Here is a 16,462-nt window from a genome sequence, read left to right as displayed (position 1 = left end):
GATTAATGAAAAAAAAAAGAAAAAAAGGATTTCAGTGCCTTCTCATACAAATATAAAAAAAACTACATTTAAAAGCTTAGGTCACAGCAGCGAGTTCATCCCATGCGTTGCTGAGATGATGTCAGAACTGAAACAACCACGTGGCCAATCCTGCTCTTCACTCGGGTGAAAATCCACTTGACAATACACTTTCCCAGTTGTCAGTCTTTGTGTGGTTGTATAACTCTAGAAGACAAAATGATAAGGGTCTGGAGGGATGGCTCAGTGGTTAGGAACACAAATTTAGACAGAGGACTGTGGTTTGATTCTCAGGCATTTTACACAGTACCTCAGAGCCCTTTATAGCTCCAGTTCCAGGGAACTTAATGTGCTCTTCTGACCTCCATCAGCACCAGGAACTCACATGACACACACGCAATACATACACACAGGCAGAACTTACCTATACATACAGTAAAATCAATAAATCTAACAATGGCTATAAAAGGGACGGTAAAAGATGCTCTCTGAACACCGATGATTATCAGCTAGACATTTATTGATAAAACATTACAGTTGCTTCTAAAATCTAGTATTATTTCAACAGTGAAGAAGAGACTCCAGTCGGAGGGTTTCCACAGTTATGAGGAGAGTGAGTTACAAAAGACTTATCACTAACTGGACAACGTGGGTGAATATGCAGGGTGCTGACATTTGATGGAACAGCTTCATCAATTGCTAACCCATCACATCAGGGAAAAAAATAACTGAAAAATCTAAAAACAGTGTTTGTATAGAGATGTAAATGTGAAAAATATTTCATTTTTAAGTTAATTCAGTACCATCATTCAAAAAAACCTATTTCTAAATGTGTATAATGTTTATAGCAAGTGGTGTTTGTACTTAAATATAATTTAAAACAGTTAAATATAAATTCATGTTTATGTTCTTATAAAATATATATATATATAAAAATAGAGCATTTGAAGGAGGTGGTTATTCATTCTAAATAATTGATGGGTCAATGGGTCAAAAATAGTTTCATTTTGTTATGGCAATGAACTTGAGGTATTTATATATTTAGTAATCTCAGCTACATACTGAGTTATCCTTCTCAGCTTCCTTTCCATATGCCCAAATCATCCTTTAAAATCCACCATGGCAGCCTGGCAGTGGTGGTGTACACCTTTAATCTCAGCACTTGGGAGGCAGAGGTGGGCTGATTTCTGAGTTCAAGGCCGACCTGGTCTAGTGTGTTCCAGGACAGCCGGGCTATACAGAGAAACCCTGTTTCGAAAACACAAACAAACAAAAAAGCAAAACCCACCACTGCAGTGAGATGGTATCTCACAACAAAGAATTTGTATAATAAGGAAATTTACCATCTTGTACCTAAAAAAACAGAAGAGAAAGTTTTCAATGCTGGAATTAGGTACGTTTTATATTTATACCACAGTTTTCACAAAAATACTTGTGTGCCTGCTCTAATTTGAATTAAACACATTTGTCCACAGAAGAATACAGGTACTAGTCACATAGTACTATTTGTGGCTATATACGAAGTGCTTCATCCTTTTACATTTGAGAATCTGCAATCCTTTGCACAATATCTGAAATGTAACTGTCGTCTTAAATTAAATAGGTCTATAGGGGGAAATGAAAGCATCCTTAGTAACAGCATCCACAAATATACAAAGTAACAAACAGGGAACTTTACAATTTTGTATATTACCCATTTAGACTGTGTCCCCCATCTAAGCTCACAGACAGTTTGGGGTGGGCGGATCTTTGTGGAACACACAGGAACTCAGAGTTGAATATAACATTGCTTCCTATCGCTCTCGGAGAATCTCTTTGAATTCCACTGTAGAGAATCACTCCTGTTCTTTCCTTTCCATTGTCCCATTTAAAAAGCATCAGAAGAAACGTTTTTCATAAGCATTGGATCCACAAAGCTCAAACCACCGTAAGTACCCCAGTTCTCCTGGAAGAGAATTCAGTGTTATCCTTCCTTACATGTGGAATGTATTTGCTTCTTCAACATTTTTACATTAGTGAACTTATGGAGAGGACAGCACAGAACCAGCATCACCCTGTCGCCATGCTATTGCATTTCTGTATTTCTGTTTATCGTTGCAGTCCAATATCTGGCCCACACGGTCGTACGTTGCGATCACAGTTCCAGTGATCTCCGTATAGCTCTCTGCTTCAACCTGAAACTCATGGATACTTAAGGCCACTTGTGAGTGTGAACAGTCATGCTAAAAATAGGTCATTGCGCTTTTGTGAGCTGTGTGCTTTGCTGTGCATGCTTGTACTGGTTAGTGTGTACAGTCATTGCAAAGTACGTGTGAGGCACACGTCTCAGGTTCAGGTTAAAGGTTCATCTCTAACTGAATTCGGCTCTCCTCCAGGGGAGTCTGCGCAATCCGCTCTCTTTCAAGGAGTCTGACTCGCGCACATTCTGCTGAGCAGGATTTCGGCACAAACCTGGTTTATCGGGCCTCTAACATGATATGGTGAATGAACATTTGGGACAGAATTGTGTTGTTTTAGTTTGCTTTGACCGCTGAAGTACTTCCCCACAATATGGTTCTTGGATCTTTTCATCTTGATAACATGGTGCTGCCTGGATGACTTCGATTTCACTACCTGCAAACAGAGAAGAAGAAATGAAGGGTGCACAAAATCACAGGTATTTGAACACCAGATAGAGCAAGGTAACTGACTTTCATGCTTGCCCTGTGTCACTGTCACACGGATGCTGCTAAAGGGCACAGACATGATTTACTTAACAAGAACTAGTGTAACCTGTGTTTCAAAAAAGTCGGAGAGGAAGTTAGGATTCCTGCCGCTTTTCAAACCTTGTGTCTTCTGTTGTCGTGCAATTGAGGAACTGCTCCATATGCTGCCTTTCCCATGGTGTGTGTGTGTGTGTGTGTGTTCGCGTGCACGTGAGCACAAGCACATGTGTATTCAAACCAGATGCAGTGGCATATGGTTTGACATTATCTCTCTACAGTAGAGCAGACACTGTTATGAGTTTCCATGTCATTGATGCAAACTTGACACTTTAAGTCTGTCACCGAACAAAATGGCAACAAACATTATTTTCTGAGAAAATAGAAGTACTTTTCTAGTCCTTATCCAAAAAATAACAGTGTTATAGTTACAAGTTGCATTTCTTTCTTTCTTTTTTTTTTAGTTGAAATTAATTTTATTGGCTGGAGTTAAAATTGATAGCCTACAGGTGTGGTCATCATTATGAAGGAATGTATAAAGGTTTGCACGTGTGTGATGCACTCACATAAGCACATATGCATATATGAACAACAAGTTGCATTTCTAAGGGCAGTTAGCAAATCATGGAACCTGACAAATAGCCTATGCCTTACGTTTTTATATTTTTGTGTGTATATATGCACCTATGCCTCTATTTCAAATATTATTTTGAGTAGATGGTATTATAAAGCATTCATTTGTGGAACCTAACGAGTCTATAATCAAATGTTTCCTTCCCATCTCTTTTCTTCCCTGAGACAGACAGACAGACAGACAGACACACACACACACACACACATACACACACACACACACACACACACAGACTCAGGCATCTCTCTCCATATTAATGTCTTCGTACCCTTCACAGGTCCTTCGTAGTATCCCCATTCGTGTGCACGTGAGGCTAGCATTATGGTTAATATTTACATTGTCCAAAACGTTGTCCTGGTGGGAACCTAAACGTTATCCTCTGCAAGCAGAACTCAGTGCTAGAAGTGAAGGTTTGGGGAAATGAATGAAGGACCCCGAGGGAGATGGGGGAGGGGCGAGGTCCCTGGGAAGCCAGGTGAGAGAAAGAGAACACTTGTGATAATGGTGTCTGGAAGCTCTTTACACACTATTAACGGAATAAGAACTTCATCACCTTCATCAGGCACACCGGATAGCTTTTGTTCAATCAGTTCTTGGGGCACAGAAAATACTCACTGATAATAAATGGAAGCATACCATGTCACATCGATTTTTCTTTATTCTTTTAGGTGAAATGTAATAATTAAGGCACATATAATTTGATCCCCCAAAAAGAGAATACAATGAAAACAGTTCCTGAAAATGAAAAAGGATATTTTGGGGGGGGGACCTCACATATATGATAAATAAATATTATAGTTACATGTAAACACTAACTATTTTAGGAGAAGTATTGAAATGGAAACTTTGTAAAGGTCTATACCAAAATGTTAGCAGAGTGACTTTTCAATATAAGGACTCTAAGTGGGGTTAATGTGTTCTATTGAATTTTATCTTACCTTTTGAAAAACATAATTAATGTGCATGATTTTAAGATGATGAAGAAAATGGAAGACAGTAGAATTTGAGGGAAAAAATTTCCAGTAGTGTGATCTAAAACCAGCAGGGCGGGAATTGCTTTCTAGGAGAATCGCCACCATGAGATGTTGACTTTCATTCTATCAGACCCTTAGCTTGGGTAACTCTTCCGAAGGGCAATGAGAGCATTCACTCCTGGCAAAGAATCCCTGTGCATTGTGATTTAGAGCTCTGCCTTGGCTTGCTTTTAGGCTTGGGCTGACACTCCACATCCCAAGGGTGGAGGACTCCCTGCTGTGCTCTTCTACCCCGAGGCAACTCCAGCATATAGGCCCAAGAAGGCATCAATGCTTCCTGCAGGTCTTCTGAATTTCAGAGGGGATTCTGTATTTCAGTTTAGTCCTCAACTAAAATTAGTGAACAACATTCTAGAAGTTTCTGTGAAGAAACATTTAAGCAAAAATATGGCATGTAACTCTGACATAATATTATTCTAGTGTTCTGCAGCCAAAATAAAGGCAATTTTTAAAACATGATTGAATCTTAAGTTTGGCTCCTGCAGTTGCCATGATCATCTTTGAACTAATTACATGCAAAATGAAAACAACTCCATATCCTAACACATAAGGCTATGATGCTTTCCATGTTATTTTAATTGTTGGGCCTTATGTACTTTCTACTCTTAAGTGAGATGTGTAGATAGGGTATCCCAAAATATGTTCTTCAGTATGTTCTCTGAGATAAAGAAATTTCACCTAAGGGTAGTGTCAGTGTTTTGCCATATCTCAATGGGAAACGTGATAATTTAGCGAGTTTGAGGTAGTCTTGAAAAAGGGAGATGGGATGATGGGCTTACCCAGCAGTATCTGAAGGCTAGGCTAATTAATACTCCTGATGACCAATGTTCCTGTTACTCGCTGTTGGAAATGGACCCCAAATACCCGTATGGTTGAGTCCACTACAGTTAGTTCACCTTGCTTTGATTTTGAAAAGTATTTTTAGGGAATAATAAAATATTATGTTTCCAAACACAGTTTTTTTAAAAGTCACAATTGATTTGATACTGAATCCTGAATGTAGAACAATAAAGAGAATTATTTCCATTTTGATTTACTAAAATACATATAGATACAAAAATTCTCTCAAGGCTATGCTAGTGAATAAAATCCATTAAAAGACCCTGTAGTCATATGTGCCACATCAGTAGCACATACAATCTGCTTCAGGGTAGAAAAAGACTTCAACATTATTTTTCTATAGGAAATTACCAAGGTATTATGTGGAAATATGTAATAATTTACTCTGAAAACCCAAATGCACCTACTGAAAATGATCATATATCCTAAAGTTGATACTCTAAAAATGAGAAAGCTTTCCCATAGCCTATCAGTGATTAAGAAAAAATATTAAAAAGCATCCCTTACGATAGCAAATAACTAAGTGTAACAGTGTTCTACTGGCTGCAGGTGAAGAATCCATCAGGAGTTAGTGATGGGCAAATGAAGAGATAAACCCCATCAGGGCTTCACAGGTGATTAAAGTGCACTGTGAAATTGGAGGATACATGGCAACCCCTAAAATACACTTTAAGAGTCAATATTGGAAAATAATCATGATCATTCTAGAACAAAAAGTATTGGTTGTTGGGGGCTGGCTGGGCGCTGGGCTTTCTGTAGGAGCTGTTCTTCCATGAATATGAATCAAGTCTACCCTCAAAACTGATGCTGACTTAACTCCTCCTTGCCAAATTGAAACCTTCTTTGTTCGGACCTTTGCTTCCGTCCTCTTCCCTCAGAGTCCTCCTCACTGTGTGTGTGTGTGTGTGTGTGTGTGTGTGTGTGTGTATGTGTGTGTGTGTGTTTAACTAGAGCAACAGCAATAGTAGTGATAATTTTCTTTCCATAGCCTATTATCTGTGATTGTGATGTGGGGTATATGTATCTGTGTGTGTATTGGACATATGTATATAAGTATGTGTGCTTGTACATGTGTTCGTTCATCTGTGTGTGTTTACTCTCATGGTTGAACCCAGGGCCTGGCCTGGTGCATGCTAAGCACTCAGGGGCCATTGAATCATAGGGATAACAGTCTTAAAGATTTATTTATTTATTTTATTATTATATGTAAGTACACTGTAGTTGTCTTCAGACACACTAGTAGGGGACATCAGATCTCATTATGGATGGTTGTGAGCCACCATGTGGTTGCTGGGATTTGAACTCAGGACCTTTGGAAGAGCAGTCGGTGCTCTTAACCACTGAGCCATCTCTCCAGCCCCAGGTTAATAGTCTCTAAGTTCCAAGTACAGCTATGTTCTCTGAATCCCTCAATGTCCTTTAGAAACATGACTCTGCCATCCAGTTTCCTTCTGCTCTTCCAGATTTATGCCAGCTAGAGATATCTCCCATTGATGTTTTATAATCCAACATCTAGGGAACAATTCTAATCCTGTCCTCATCTTGATTGTAAACAGGATATTTATACATAAGATTTGATAAGCCACTCATCTTGGAATCAGGGTCTCTCAGGAGCAGAAAGAAAATAGGGATTGAACAACAGTGTGCCTTTGTAGAGAGCCCCGTGCTTGGGCTGAGGGCTTCAGTTACACATCGCAGTAACACACTCATGGGTAGATATACTGGCCAGGTTGCATGATTTATTAGAACTAGGAAGCCTTGTGGGGAAACAACCTAAACCATGCTTTCTATTTGACTGCAGATATAGCTTACCGATGGCTTGAGTCTTGTCAAGAAGGCAGTAGCCTGTGCTGGAGTAACTCTGATCACTGAGCTCACTGGGGTGGCTTGTCCCAAAGGACACGTAAAGTCACGGTGTCTTACTTCCAGGAGGTGGAGTTCATCACAACTTGGTGAGGCATGTCGGAATTTGCGGGATAACATACTGAACTGAACATATCTGTGGGTCTCTCAGGCCTGTTTTTAGAGGTCAGAGGTTTCAATGCAGTTATGGGTCAAAAATCCATTGTTAATAACATGCTCGATGTTTGTTATACTGTCAAGCATACTGTACCTTGTATTATTATGTTTCTGCCTACATTAAGATAGAGCATTTCTTTATGGAGAACATCCTTAAATGCTATACTTTCTGGAAACTGATTGTAAAGTTTGGGGCCAAGGGGCCTACAAGATGGCTTAGTGGTATAGGTGCTTGCCACCAAGCCTGACAATTGGAAATTGATTCTCCAGAACCTACACAACGAAAGGAGAAAACTGACTTCTATATATGTGTTCTCTGACTGATACACATGTGCACAAGCACATGCACACATATAAATAAATAAAAAGGACAAATAAAGATGTAATAAAGGCCATTGAATTATATGCATTTTAAAATGTAGGTTAATAGTTGAATGCATGCAATATTCAATAGCGAGTTGGAAAGAACAATGTTTGTTTTAAAGATTGAAAGGCATTTTATAGGTTTCATTTTTATTGGAGAAATAAATTCTAAATTGCTCTAAGTGTTATACAAATCTAGCAACCTAAGTGTTGACAGTTCAACACCTTTAAATAAATAGGATTGAAATCAAGAATATAGTTTTAAAATGGAGCTATGTACCACATTGCAAACGTACATGGAAGACGTATTTTTATTTCATTGGATATACTTGTTTTTGAACTCTTAGAGTGAACAACAATTCATGTAATCCTTCCCAATGAAAAAGAAAAACAGAAATAAAATAAGGTATTAGTTTATATATAAATACTTAGTGACTACCCAATTCATGTAATACCCATCTTTAAATATTCAGAGTTCTCTGGGCTAGAAAACACATGGAGGAATTCAGATCTGGCCCCTACCCTCAAGGGGACTATATAAAGACACATGTCTGAGATACTTGAAGGAGGAACAAGAATGAAGTGACTTCAAAGACGTTGTCTGGGACTCCATCTACAAGGTCAGGCACATGTTGTTTCCATGTAATGAATAGTTCCTGGGTACATTAAGAAAACTTGGTGCTAATTTATGGTAGGCATGACAGTCTCTTTACAGGGCTATTATTTCTTTGAACTTATTTGTAAAAATTAGCATCCAGCCTTCAAAGTGCTACCCTGTCTCCAAGTGTCAAAATATCATCTTATTTTACTTCCAGTCTCTAAAGTGGAGAAAAAGTAATTTAGGTGCGCATTCTTAAGGGCTGGGAATGCTGTGCCAGAGAAGATGTTTGATACCTGTAGAGTAAAAAAAGCTCCTTTCCTTTGATCTTTTGTGGAAACCAGCCAATTGGGATCCTCCCAGAATTCAGAGGACTTTTTGGGGCTGCTAAAATCCAACTGATGTGTCAAGTGTAGAGTACCTTTGGAAGAGAGCAGCTGGTGACGCAAATGTCAGCTTGCCTTTGGGCAATGACAATAAACAGTATGAATTAGCTATTAGAAAAAATCATTTGAAATGTAAATAAAAAATATATCGAATAAAAAAAAAGAAAAAAAAAGAAAAAGAAAAAAGAAAAAAATCAATGAAGGATTTAGTCCTTGAAATCAGGACAAAGGATGAAGAACACATTTACCAGGGACTAAAACTAAGTTGTACACACAAACACTGCTCTAGGGTGGACTACAGAGGAGATAGCTTTTGAAAAGTAGGCATGCCTTCCTAGTAAGGGAGGAATTCACTATGCATAGTTAATAATAATACAGTTAATGGCACAGACATATACGCCTTTGCAAATGTTTAAAGTATTTACCTAGGAATATTAAACGACAAGTCTTTCACCTTCTTTAATCCAAAGTGAGTTCTTTTGGCATTTTTCTTGCCCTACTTTCTATATTTGCTGTTTGTGAAGTATACTTTAAATTAAGAAGATGTAGAGGACAATCGGTCTGCTAAATGTGACAGTCTATTATTGTGATAACATTGTTCAATATACTAATGTCTTATCATTTGTCATGTTTTATAATAAAGATTCATCATAGCAACAATCAAGCTTAGAGTATGATATACACAGGTGTGGAGTTACAACCTTATTTGCAGGTCAAAATTAAAGTCTTTTAATAATAATTGATATGTCAATTTGCTAGCTATAGTACTTAGGATAATTTAAGAATGAAAACCAATGTGTTAGGCAGATAAAAACTCCAGAGGCGATCAGCCGCTTGATGCCTCAGTGGAGGGAGAACAGAGATTTTGTCCCTTGCAGCACAGAAGTAACTTCTAATTTCCCATAGTTATTTCTTTTAATATGTTGAGATATCTCTCAGTTTGCAATTGTGTGTTTTTTATTTCTATGTAAATAAAAATGTGGTCATAGAGCTATTTCAGAATGTGTAGAGATGCCAGATTTCAACTTAATTACTTTTGACCCAGGATTTTTGTTAAGACTTTCCATACGGAAAATTATTTTTAAGTTACACCATGAAACTAGCATTGAAATTTTAACTATAAGCATAGGCAGTTTCGACACTCGAAATTGATTTCACATAAACATTCATCAGCATGAATGTCTTGCCATGGCGATTAATAGCTACATCTGAAATAACTTGTAATTTTCCAAAAGCCCGTGCAGGCAAAGTGCAGGCTTGCAGAACTGGAAATCCATCAAGCAGATATGCGACAAGCAAATACCTTTTCTAAAACTGATCTCGACCTGAATAACCTCCAGAGAACTTTTGATGTGGTTCCAAGTTCAGAGAACAAAATAGGAAACAATTTCTATGGTGCAAGTCTTCCAGAACAGCCCTGGACTGGCTCAGAGGGGTGTTCTGACTGAAGACTTGAATGATGATCACGGACGGGACTTAAGAGCTACAAGGTAACCTGACAGCTTTCTAAGGCTAGAAAACACGCAGTTGACCATAGAAACCACGCTGTCAGCTTTTAAGTATATGCTGCTGAAGTACTGCTTACTTAGAGTCACTTGGCACGCCAGTGAGTCTCGAAAGCACGACTAGCTAAGAAGCCGAAGAATCCACAGAAATAGGATCAAACTAAAGCAACATAAAACATCTAGAAGCTGGGATTTCTAATTTTTAATTCCATTTCAGGACATCACACAACTCTGGAAGATAGAAAGGAATGATTTTCTTTCACTCACTCCCCATACATTTAATTATGAAACATTTGAAATATTGATTCAGGAGAGTCCAGGTTTCTTTCTTAATTTTTAAATTATTTTGAGTCCAAGTTTCAAATGAGAGAAAGATGCTGAGGATTGGGGTTCAAGATAGCATGTTTTAAAGGTGTCTTCTACACCTCCTTTATAATCTTCCTTTTGTTGAGAGCTTAACCCATAGATCAGAGGCTCTCATCCTTCCCCATCCACAACCCTTCAATACAGTTCCTCATGTCCTGGTGATCCATGGCCAGTCTTCATCCTTAAATCAAATATCCCCTTAGTCTCGATGATTCTAAGCTGAGTTCCCATTTTCCTCCAGTTCTACACATCTCTGGGGTCTTCAGATCCTTTGGCTGTTGACTCTCAGCTGTCTGTTTTATTGCTTTCTCTTCAACTTAATATTTAAGAATAAGGCATCGACCTGGGAATGGCATCTCAGGCCTATAACTCTAGTAAATGGGGTGGGGGGCTAATACAGGAGGATCACCCATGAACTATTCAAGTTTGTCTTATATAATGAATTCTAGAAAACATGGCTATAGAGAGTTTTGAAAGCAAATAAATAAACAAGCAAAACAAAGCAAAGACTGAGAGATACTTTGTGTGACCAGCACTTCAATTGCTAGCTCCCCTGTAGGGATTTACTCTGAAAACATTGGCCTTTTTTTAAGGGACCTCATCTCTCATCAGGAGACCTCTGAGGGTTTGTTCTGATTGCTGCACTCCAGGGGATCAGAGAACAGGGTCAAGAGCTCTCTCAATCAGGTATACATATTTTGCCCTTCTATCCTTTGTCAAGCGTCAAGATTAAACTGTTCTATACTGCATCTCTACTTCCAGTTCCAACTCTACTGTTCACTGGTAAGATGCTGTAGGCAAAGATGCAGCTTCATGTTTGCATGAACCTGGAGAAAGGAACCAGTGGCTGACCAGTTTTGCACAAATAGCCTTCTGTAAAACCTTAGCCAATCAGTCTAGCATGATGGCGAACACCTTTAATTCCAGTACTTGGGAGGCAGAGGTCGGTGTATCTCTATGAGTTTGGGGCCAAGCTGGTATACAAAGTGAGTCCAGGATAGTTAGGGCTGGTTACACTGAGAAACCCTGCCTTGAAAAACAAGCAAGCAAGCAAGCAAGCAAACAAGAAACAAACCAGTCAGGCAATCTGCAACCAGTGAGTTCCCATTGATGCCTCTCTTCCTAGTCATCTGAAATTCTAATTTTTGTTGCCTTCTAAGTCACATTTCATAAGATGAGTTATTTGCACGAAGTAAAGACCTTTATGTTTTTAGAATCTTGCTCACAGGAATTCTATCGAAAGAGAAAAGAAATAGTTGTATACTTCCCTCACCCTTTAGCCTGAACCTCATGCCTGATATTAGGCCTATTCACTAGGAACACTTTCCCACCATTCTATTTGGGATGTGACTAATTGTTTTTAAAGTAAAGGGAACCACACAAGAGAACATGGTTGTAAAAAAAAATAATAATCAGGGCTTGCAGTAGGAGGTGGTCATCATTTCTTCCACACCTGGTCTCCGGACCATTCCCAACTAACATCAATTCTGTGCTGTGTGGGCATCATAGGAACCCAGAGATGATTTGCCATTTGCCATGGGAAGTGGTTACCGATTGCAATGACTATACTTTGGATCTGATTTGTTGATTCTTCATTTAGAGTAAGACAGCAAGTAGTTAAGAAATAAGGAGGTTTTCTTTTTTTTTTTTATTTAGCAGATGTAAAGGGCTTTCTAAGAAGTACCATCTCTGAAAAACTGATCAAACCCTTTAATAATAAACAGACAAATGAACTTATGAAATAAAAAGAAAAAGGTTTTCATATTCAAAAGAGTTTGGGAGAAAAACATTGTAGACATTAGTATCAAACTAATATAGATGTTAACTAACTGATTAATTAACTAATTATGAATTAGTTGGTGAGATAGCATCTTTCTTTCTGTCATCTTGCTCTGTTGCTCAAGCTGGTTTCAAATTCCTGGCCTTGGTCATCCTCCTGCCTCAATCTTCAGAGTGCTAGGATGAAGGGTATGCACCACATCCAGTTCTGTGTTGAACTTTATTTATTGCCAGGGTTTTTAGATTACTTAGGATCCTAATATAATTAGAGAATCCATTTAGTAGAGATGCAGTGTTTACCAAGTATATGTCCTGTCGTCGCCAAGACAGAACATGAAACAGTATGGACGGTACCACTCCTGGTTGCTCGGAATCTCAATTAGATTGTTTAAAGTTGGTAGTGAACTTCCTGCCATCATGGTCTACTGCATCAGCATGATGTACTGAGGGCCAAGCTCATTTTTCTAGCCATATTGACATTCTGGGCTCTGGTATTGCAAAGTATGAGATGTGTAGTTTACCACATAGAAACAAAAAACCAGCTCAACATAAAACAATGACACTCTTTGTTCCCCTTCCACTTAATTATCCTTCTTAAGAGAAAGACTTGGATTGCTATTCAAGATAGAGTATGATTCTTTCTCATTGAAAATTACTACACTATATTCTGATTGTGGTTCCCCTCTCCCATCTCCTTCCAGATCCTGTCTGCCTCTCCACCCATCCAACTCCACACCTTCTTTCTCTTTATTTTTAGAAAACAGTCAAACAAAAGAGAGGGAAAAAAAGAACAATGTTGATAATAATAGTGAAAAAATGCCAGCAACAGAACAGAAGAAACAAAAACAGGTACAACACATGTGAAAACAAAAATCATAAAATCACAAAATCAGAAACCCTAATATACAAGTACCAGTACGATTAAAAAATTGTCCAAACAAAGGTATATAAATAAAACCCCCAAAACAAAACAAAACAAAACAAGCAATTTATAAAACCACCATTGAGTTTGTGTTGCATAGGCTATCTCCTGCCAGGCATGAGGACTACCCTTAAGTAAGGTTTATGGACCCAGTGAGATGCTATTGGAGAAAACTGATTTGTCCTTTGCAAGCAGTTGTCAATTAGAGAAAGCTGTTGGGTTAGGGGTGGGGGCATGTGTCTACTTTCCCTCTCAGCCCTGGGACCCCATCTGGCTTAGGCCTGAGCATGCTCCCACAGTTTCTATCGGTTCAAATATGTGTTGGTCCTGTTGACAGTCCCATTGATCCTGGAAGACACTATTTCCTCGATATCACCCATCCCTTTTGGTTCTTACAATCTTTTCTCTTCCTCTTTGGCATAGCTCTCTAAGTGCTGAGGGGAAGGGTTTGCTGAAGACATCCCACTTGGGACAGAGTGTTGCAAAGTTAGAATGCTACCTTTAATAGAGTATTTATACCCAATAAATAGAAAGGCCATGAGTCTCTCATGGCTGATGAATCCATCCTTACCAAGCACTGACCTCTAATCCAAATCCATTGTCACCAAGCACTGATCTGTGTCTATTCTAATCAGCTTGTAGACAATGTAAGAATGTGCTTGAAGGTAATGGAAAGAGTCCTGGTTATTTTATACAGAGGGAACTATCTGGAATCATTTTTTAAAACAGGGAGAGGGTGGCACAGGAATGGGAAGGATGTATCCTAGAACTAGAAACGGGAAGCTATGATATAAAACCATCAAAACAATCTATCACAAATGACCAAGAAGAAGAGACGCCTCCTCCACCTTGCACCAGTGACTCTGACTTCTTGCCCATCTCAGTGGAGGGAGGCAATGCTCCAACAGCCTCAATCTTATCTGTATTTTTAACTCTTGATTATTTCTCTTGAGTAAGCAAACGTGATAAAATGCCTTTGTCGCCTAAACCCAACATCTTTCTCCCTTTGTTGCTTTTTTATTTTATTAGATAAGAGGCCTCTGAAATCCTGTTTTCCTCCATTTGTTATGTCTTTATAATTGATATACAGACAAATATAATTGATATATAGGTTCTCTTTTTCCTGCTCCAGCATCTTATTATATTCTTCAATGTCAGATAGGACTTTTACCCTGCCACACAATGAGGATTTGAAGTCCTTATCTGAAATGAAGCATCTACCACATTTGACGATGCTGTTTCTGTCTTTTTTTTTTTTTTTTTTTTAACTCTGGCTTTCCAGGGCACTATTCATAGACCTGTAAAAACAATACTACAGTTCTGCCTCTAACCATTCCTGCTCTAAATTTACACGATCATGTTTCCCCAAGCCTTTCCTGATCTATTTTTATGCCTTCAACTATTGCCTATATGCTGATGACTCCCGATCGTACCTCCAGTTTCAACCTGCCCCTTGATCTTCATACCTGTGTATCCAACTGCCCGCTCAGAACGCCACCTGGATGTCCTGCAGGCATCTCAAAGCCAACATGTTGAGAACAGGGCTCGTCATCGTTTCCCTAAGCTGATCCCTTTTCACTTCTTTGTCCTACTTGATGTCTCAGCTCTCTAATCAGTCATGCAAGTTAGGAATCCCCTTTGATTCTTCCCACGCCTTCATTCCACAGATGAAACCTACAGATTATGCTCTTTAAAAATAGCTTGTGTCCGTCCACTTCTGTTTTAGGCTTGTTGCTTCTGCACTCTTTGGAGTCAGCCTTTACCTTTTCTCATCTGACTTCTGGAAAAGGTAGCTTACATTCTTGCTTTAGTTCTCTCCATATCCCCCCTCCCTCTTTGGCTATATGCCCTATCTTTTGAAAATAGATCTATCTATTTTTATTTTATGTGCCAGAATGTTTGCCTGTACTTATGTGTGTGCAATACGTGGGCAGAAAGAATCATCTAGTCAAAGAAGGCATCAGGTCCCCTGGTCCTGGAGTTGTGGATGCTCATAAACTACCATGTGAGTGCTGGAAATGACGCACAAGTTCTCTGTATGGGCAGTGACTATTTTAAAGACATCTTGTAGGTCACAACTTTTTCACACAAAAATGCTAACACCTCATTTTTTCCTGGAAGAGTTTCAGTGGCTGTCCACTGCCTACAGGTTTCAAGGCTAAGCCTTCACCATGATTTGGGCCATGACAATTTTTCTCTGGTCTTTCTTTTTCATTGATGCTCTACCATATCCAGAATTGCTCCTTGTTCTCTGAGAACAGCAGCCTAATTCAGAGTTTCTCCCTGTTCCATGGGGTCAGAATGGCCTGTAACCTTGGAACTTAGCTAGGGCCACTTTTCTACCACAATCCAACTAAGCAGGCTTGGTTTTTTGTTTTTGTTTATTTTTTTAAGTGCGGTTTCACTAAATCCTCAGACCAGGTCCTATATGTCTTTTGGTGTAACCACTATGGCCTCTACATATCATTAAAACGCTACTCTCTATATTGTGCTATATGGGTTTTTATAACTTACATTTTGGTTGTATGAGGCTAGGAGCAAATGTGCCTTATTTATTTTTACTTTCTACTGTTTAGCTCAAGAAATGGACTCACTAAACAAATGCTGGATGATTGCCTCAAAGAATAAACAAGATTGCTGTATTTGGAACAGAATATAGGGCAAAGGCTTAGAGAGTATGCATATGTAAACAGGGCTTGGTAGCCGACTTGTTTGGGTTCTTAACTGGTAAGGAAGGATAAGCAAAATCTTTAGTTTATAAATGGCAGTACTAATGGGAACAAAAATTAAAAGAGATTTGAGTATTGTCTTTGAGGACATATAACTTATGGGATTTTTTTTAGAGTCCTATAATGCATTCTTCAGCTGATTTCATAACAGTAGTAAAGCTCTTAGAGTACTTAAGAGCATTTTCTGAGAATATTGTCATAGTAATTTATTACGAATACTAAGATATCCCTAAAGATGTAATAGTGGCATTTATATCTAGGAAGTAACCATCACCCCCGAGTGCCCATTCGACAGGAGGGAAATCATGAAGGCTACTCTAAGCCTAGCCAATCAATCAACTAGCACTATGCAGGGCTGGTAGAGTCTTGGATCTCATAGAAGAAACATATTACAACCACTTTCTAAACCAGCATAATTCCTAAATGCATTCTAAATGCTTGTTGTTGTACTCACAGATAAGCTTCTCTTTGCAGCAGGTAGAGAACATTATAAGATGCCACAATGGTCACAATGCAGAGACCCAGACCAAATGAACACAAACACAAAGCAACCATACCCCTAAAGCT

The 16,462-nt window shown here is 38.7% G+C and overlaps 1 protein-coding gene across 4 annotated transcripts in view; it reads right to left on the bottom strand.

The window, feature by feature from the left end:
- Positions 1-520: 520 nt before the first annotated feature.
- Cped1 (cadherin like and PC-esterase domain containing 1) overlaps positions 521-16,462 on the bottom strand; it is a 266,183-nt gene continuing 250,241 nt past the window's right edge. For all 4 annotated transcript variants that reach the window (XM_052173296.1, XM_052173293.1, XM_052173294.1 and 1 more), the window contains one exon: positions 521-2,631. In XM_052173296.1, the coding sequence (XP_052029256.1) occupies positions 2,419-2,631 (213 nt within the window). In that variant the 3' untranslated portion in view covers positions 521-2,418. The remainder of the gene's footprint in view (positions 2,632-16,462) is intronic.

Source organism: Apodemus sylvaticus, chromosome 2, assembly GCF_947179515.1.
Source record: "Apodemus sylvaticus chromosome 2, mApoSyl1.1, whole genome shotgun sequence".
NCBI lineage: Eukaryota > Metazoa > Chordata > Mammalia > Rodentia > Muridae > Apodemus > Apodemus sylvaticus.
This window is presented reverse-complemented; position numbering and strand designations above follow the sequence as displayed.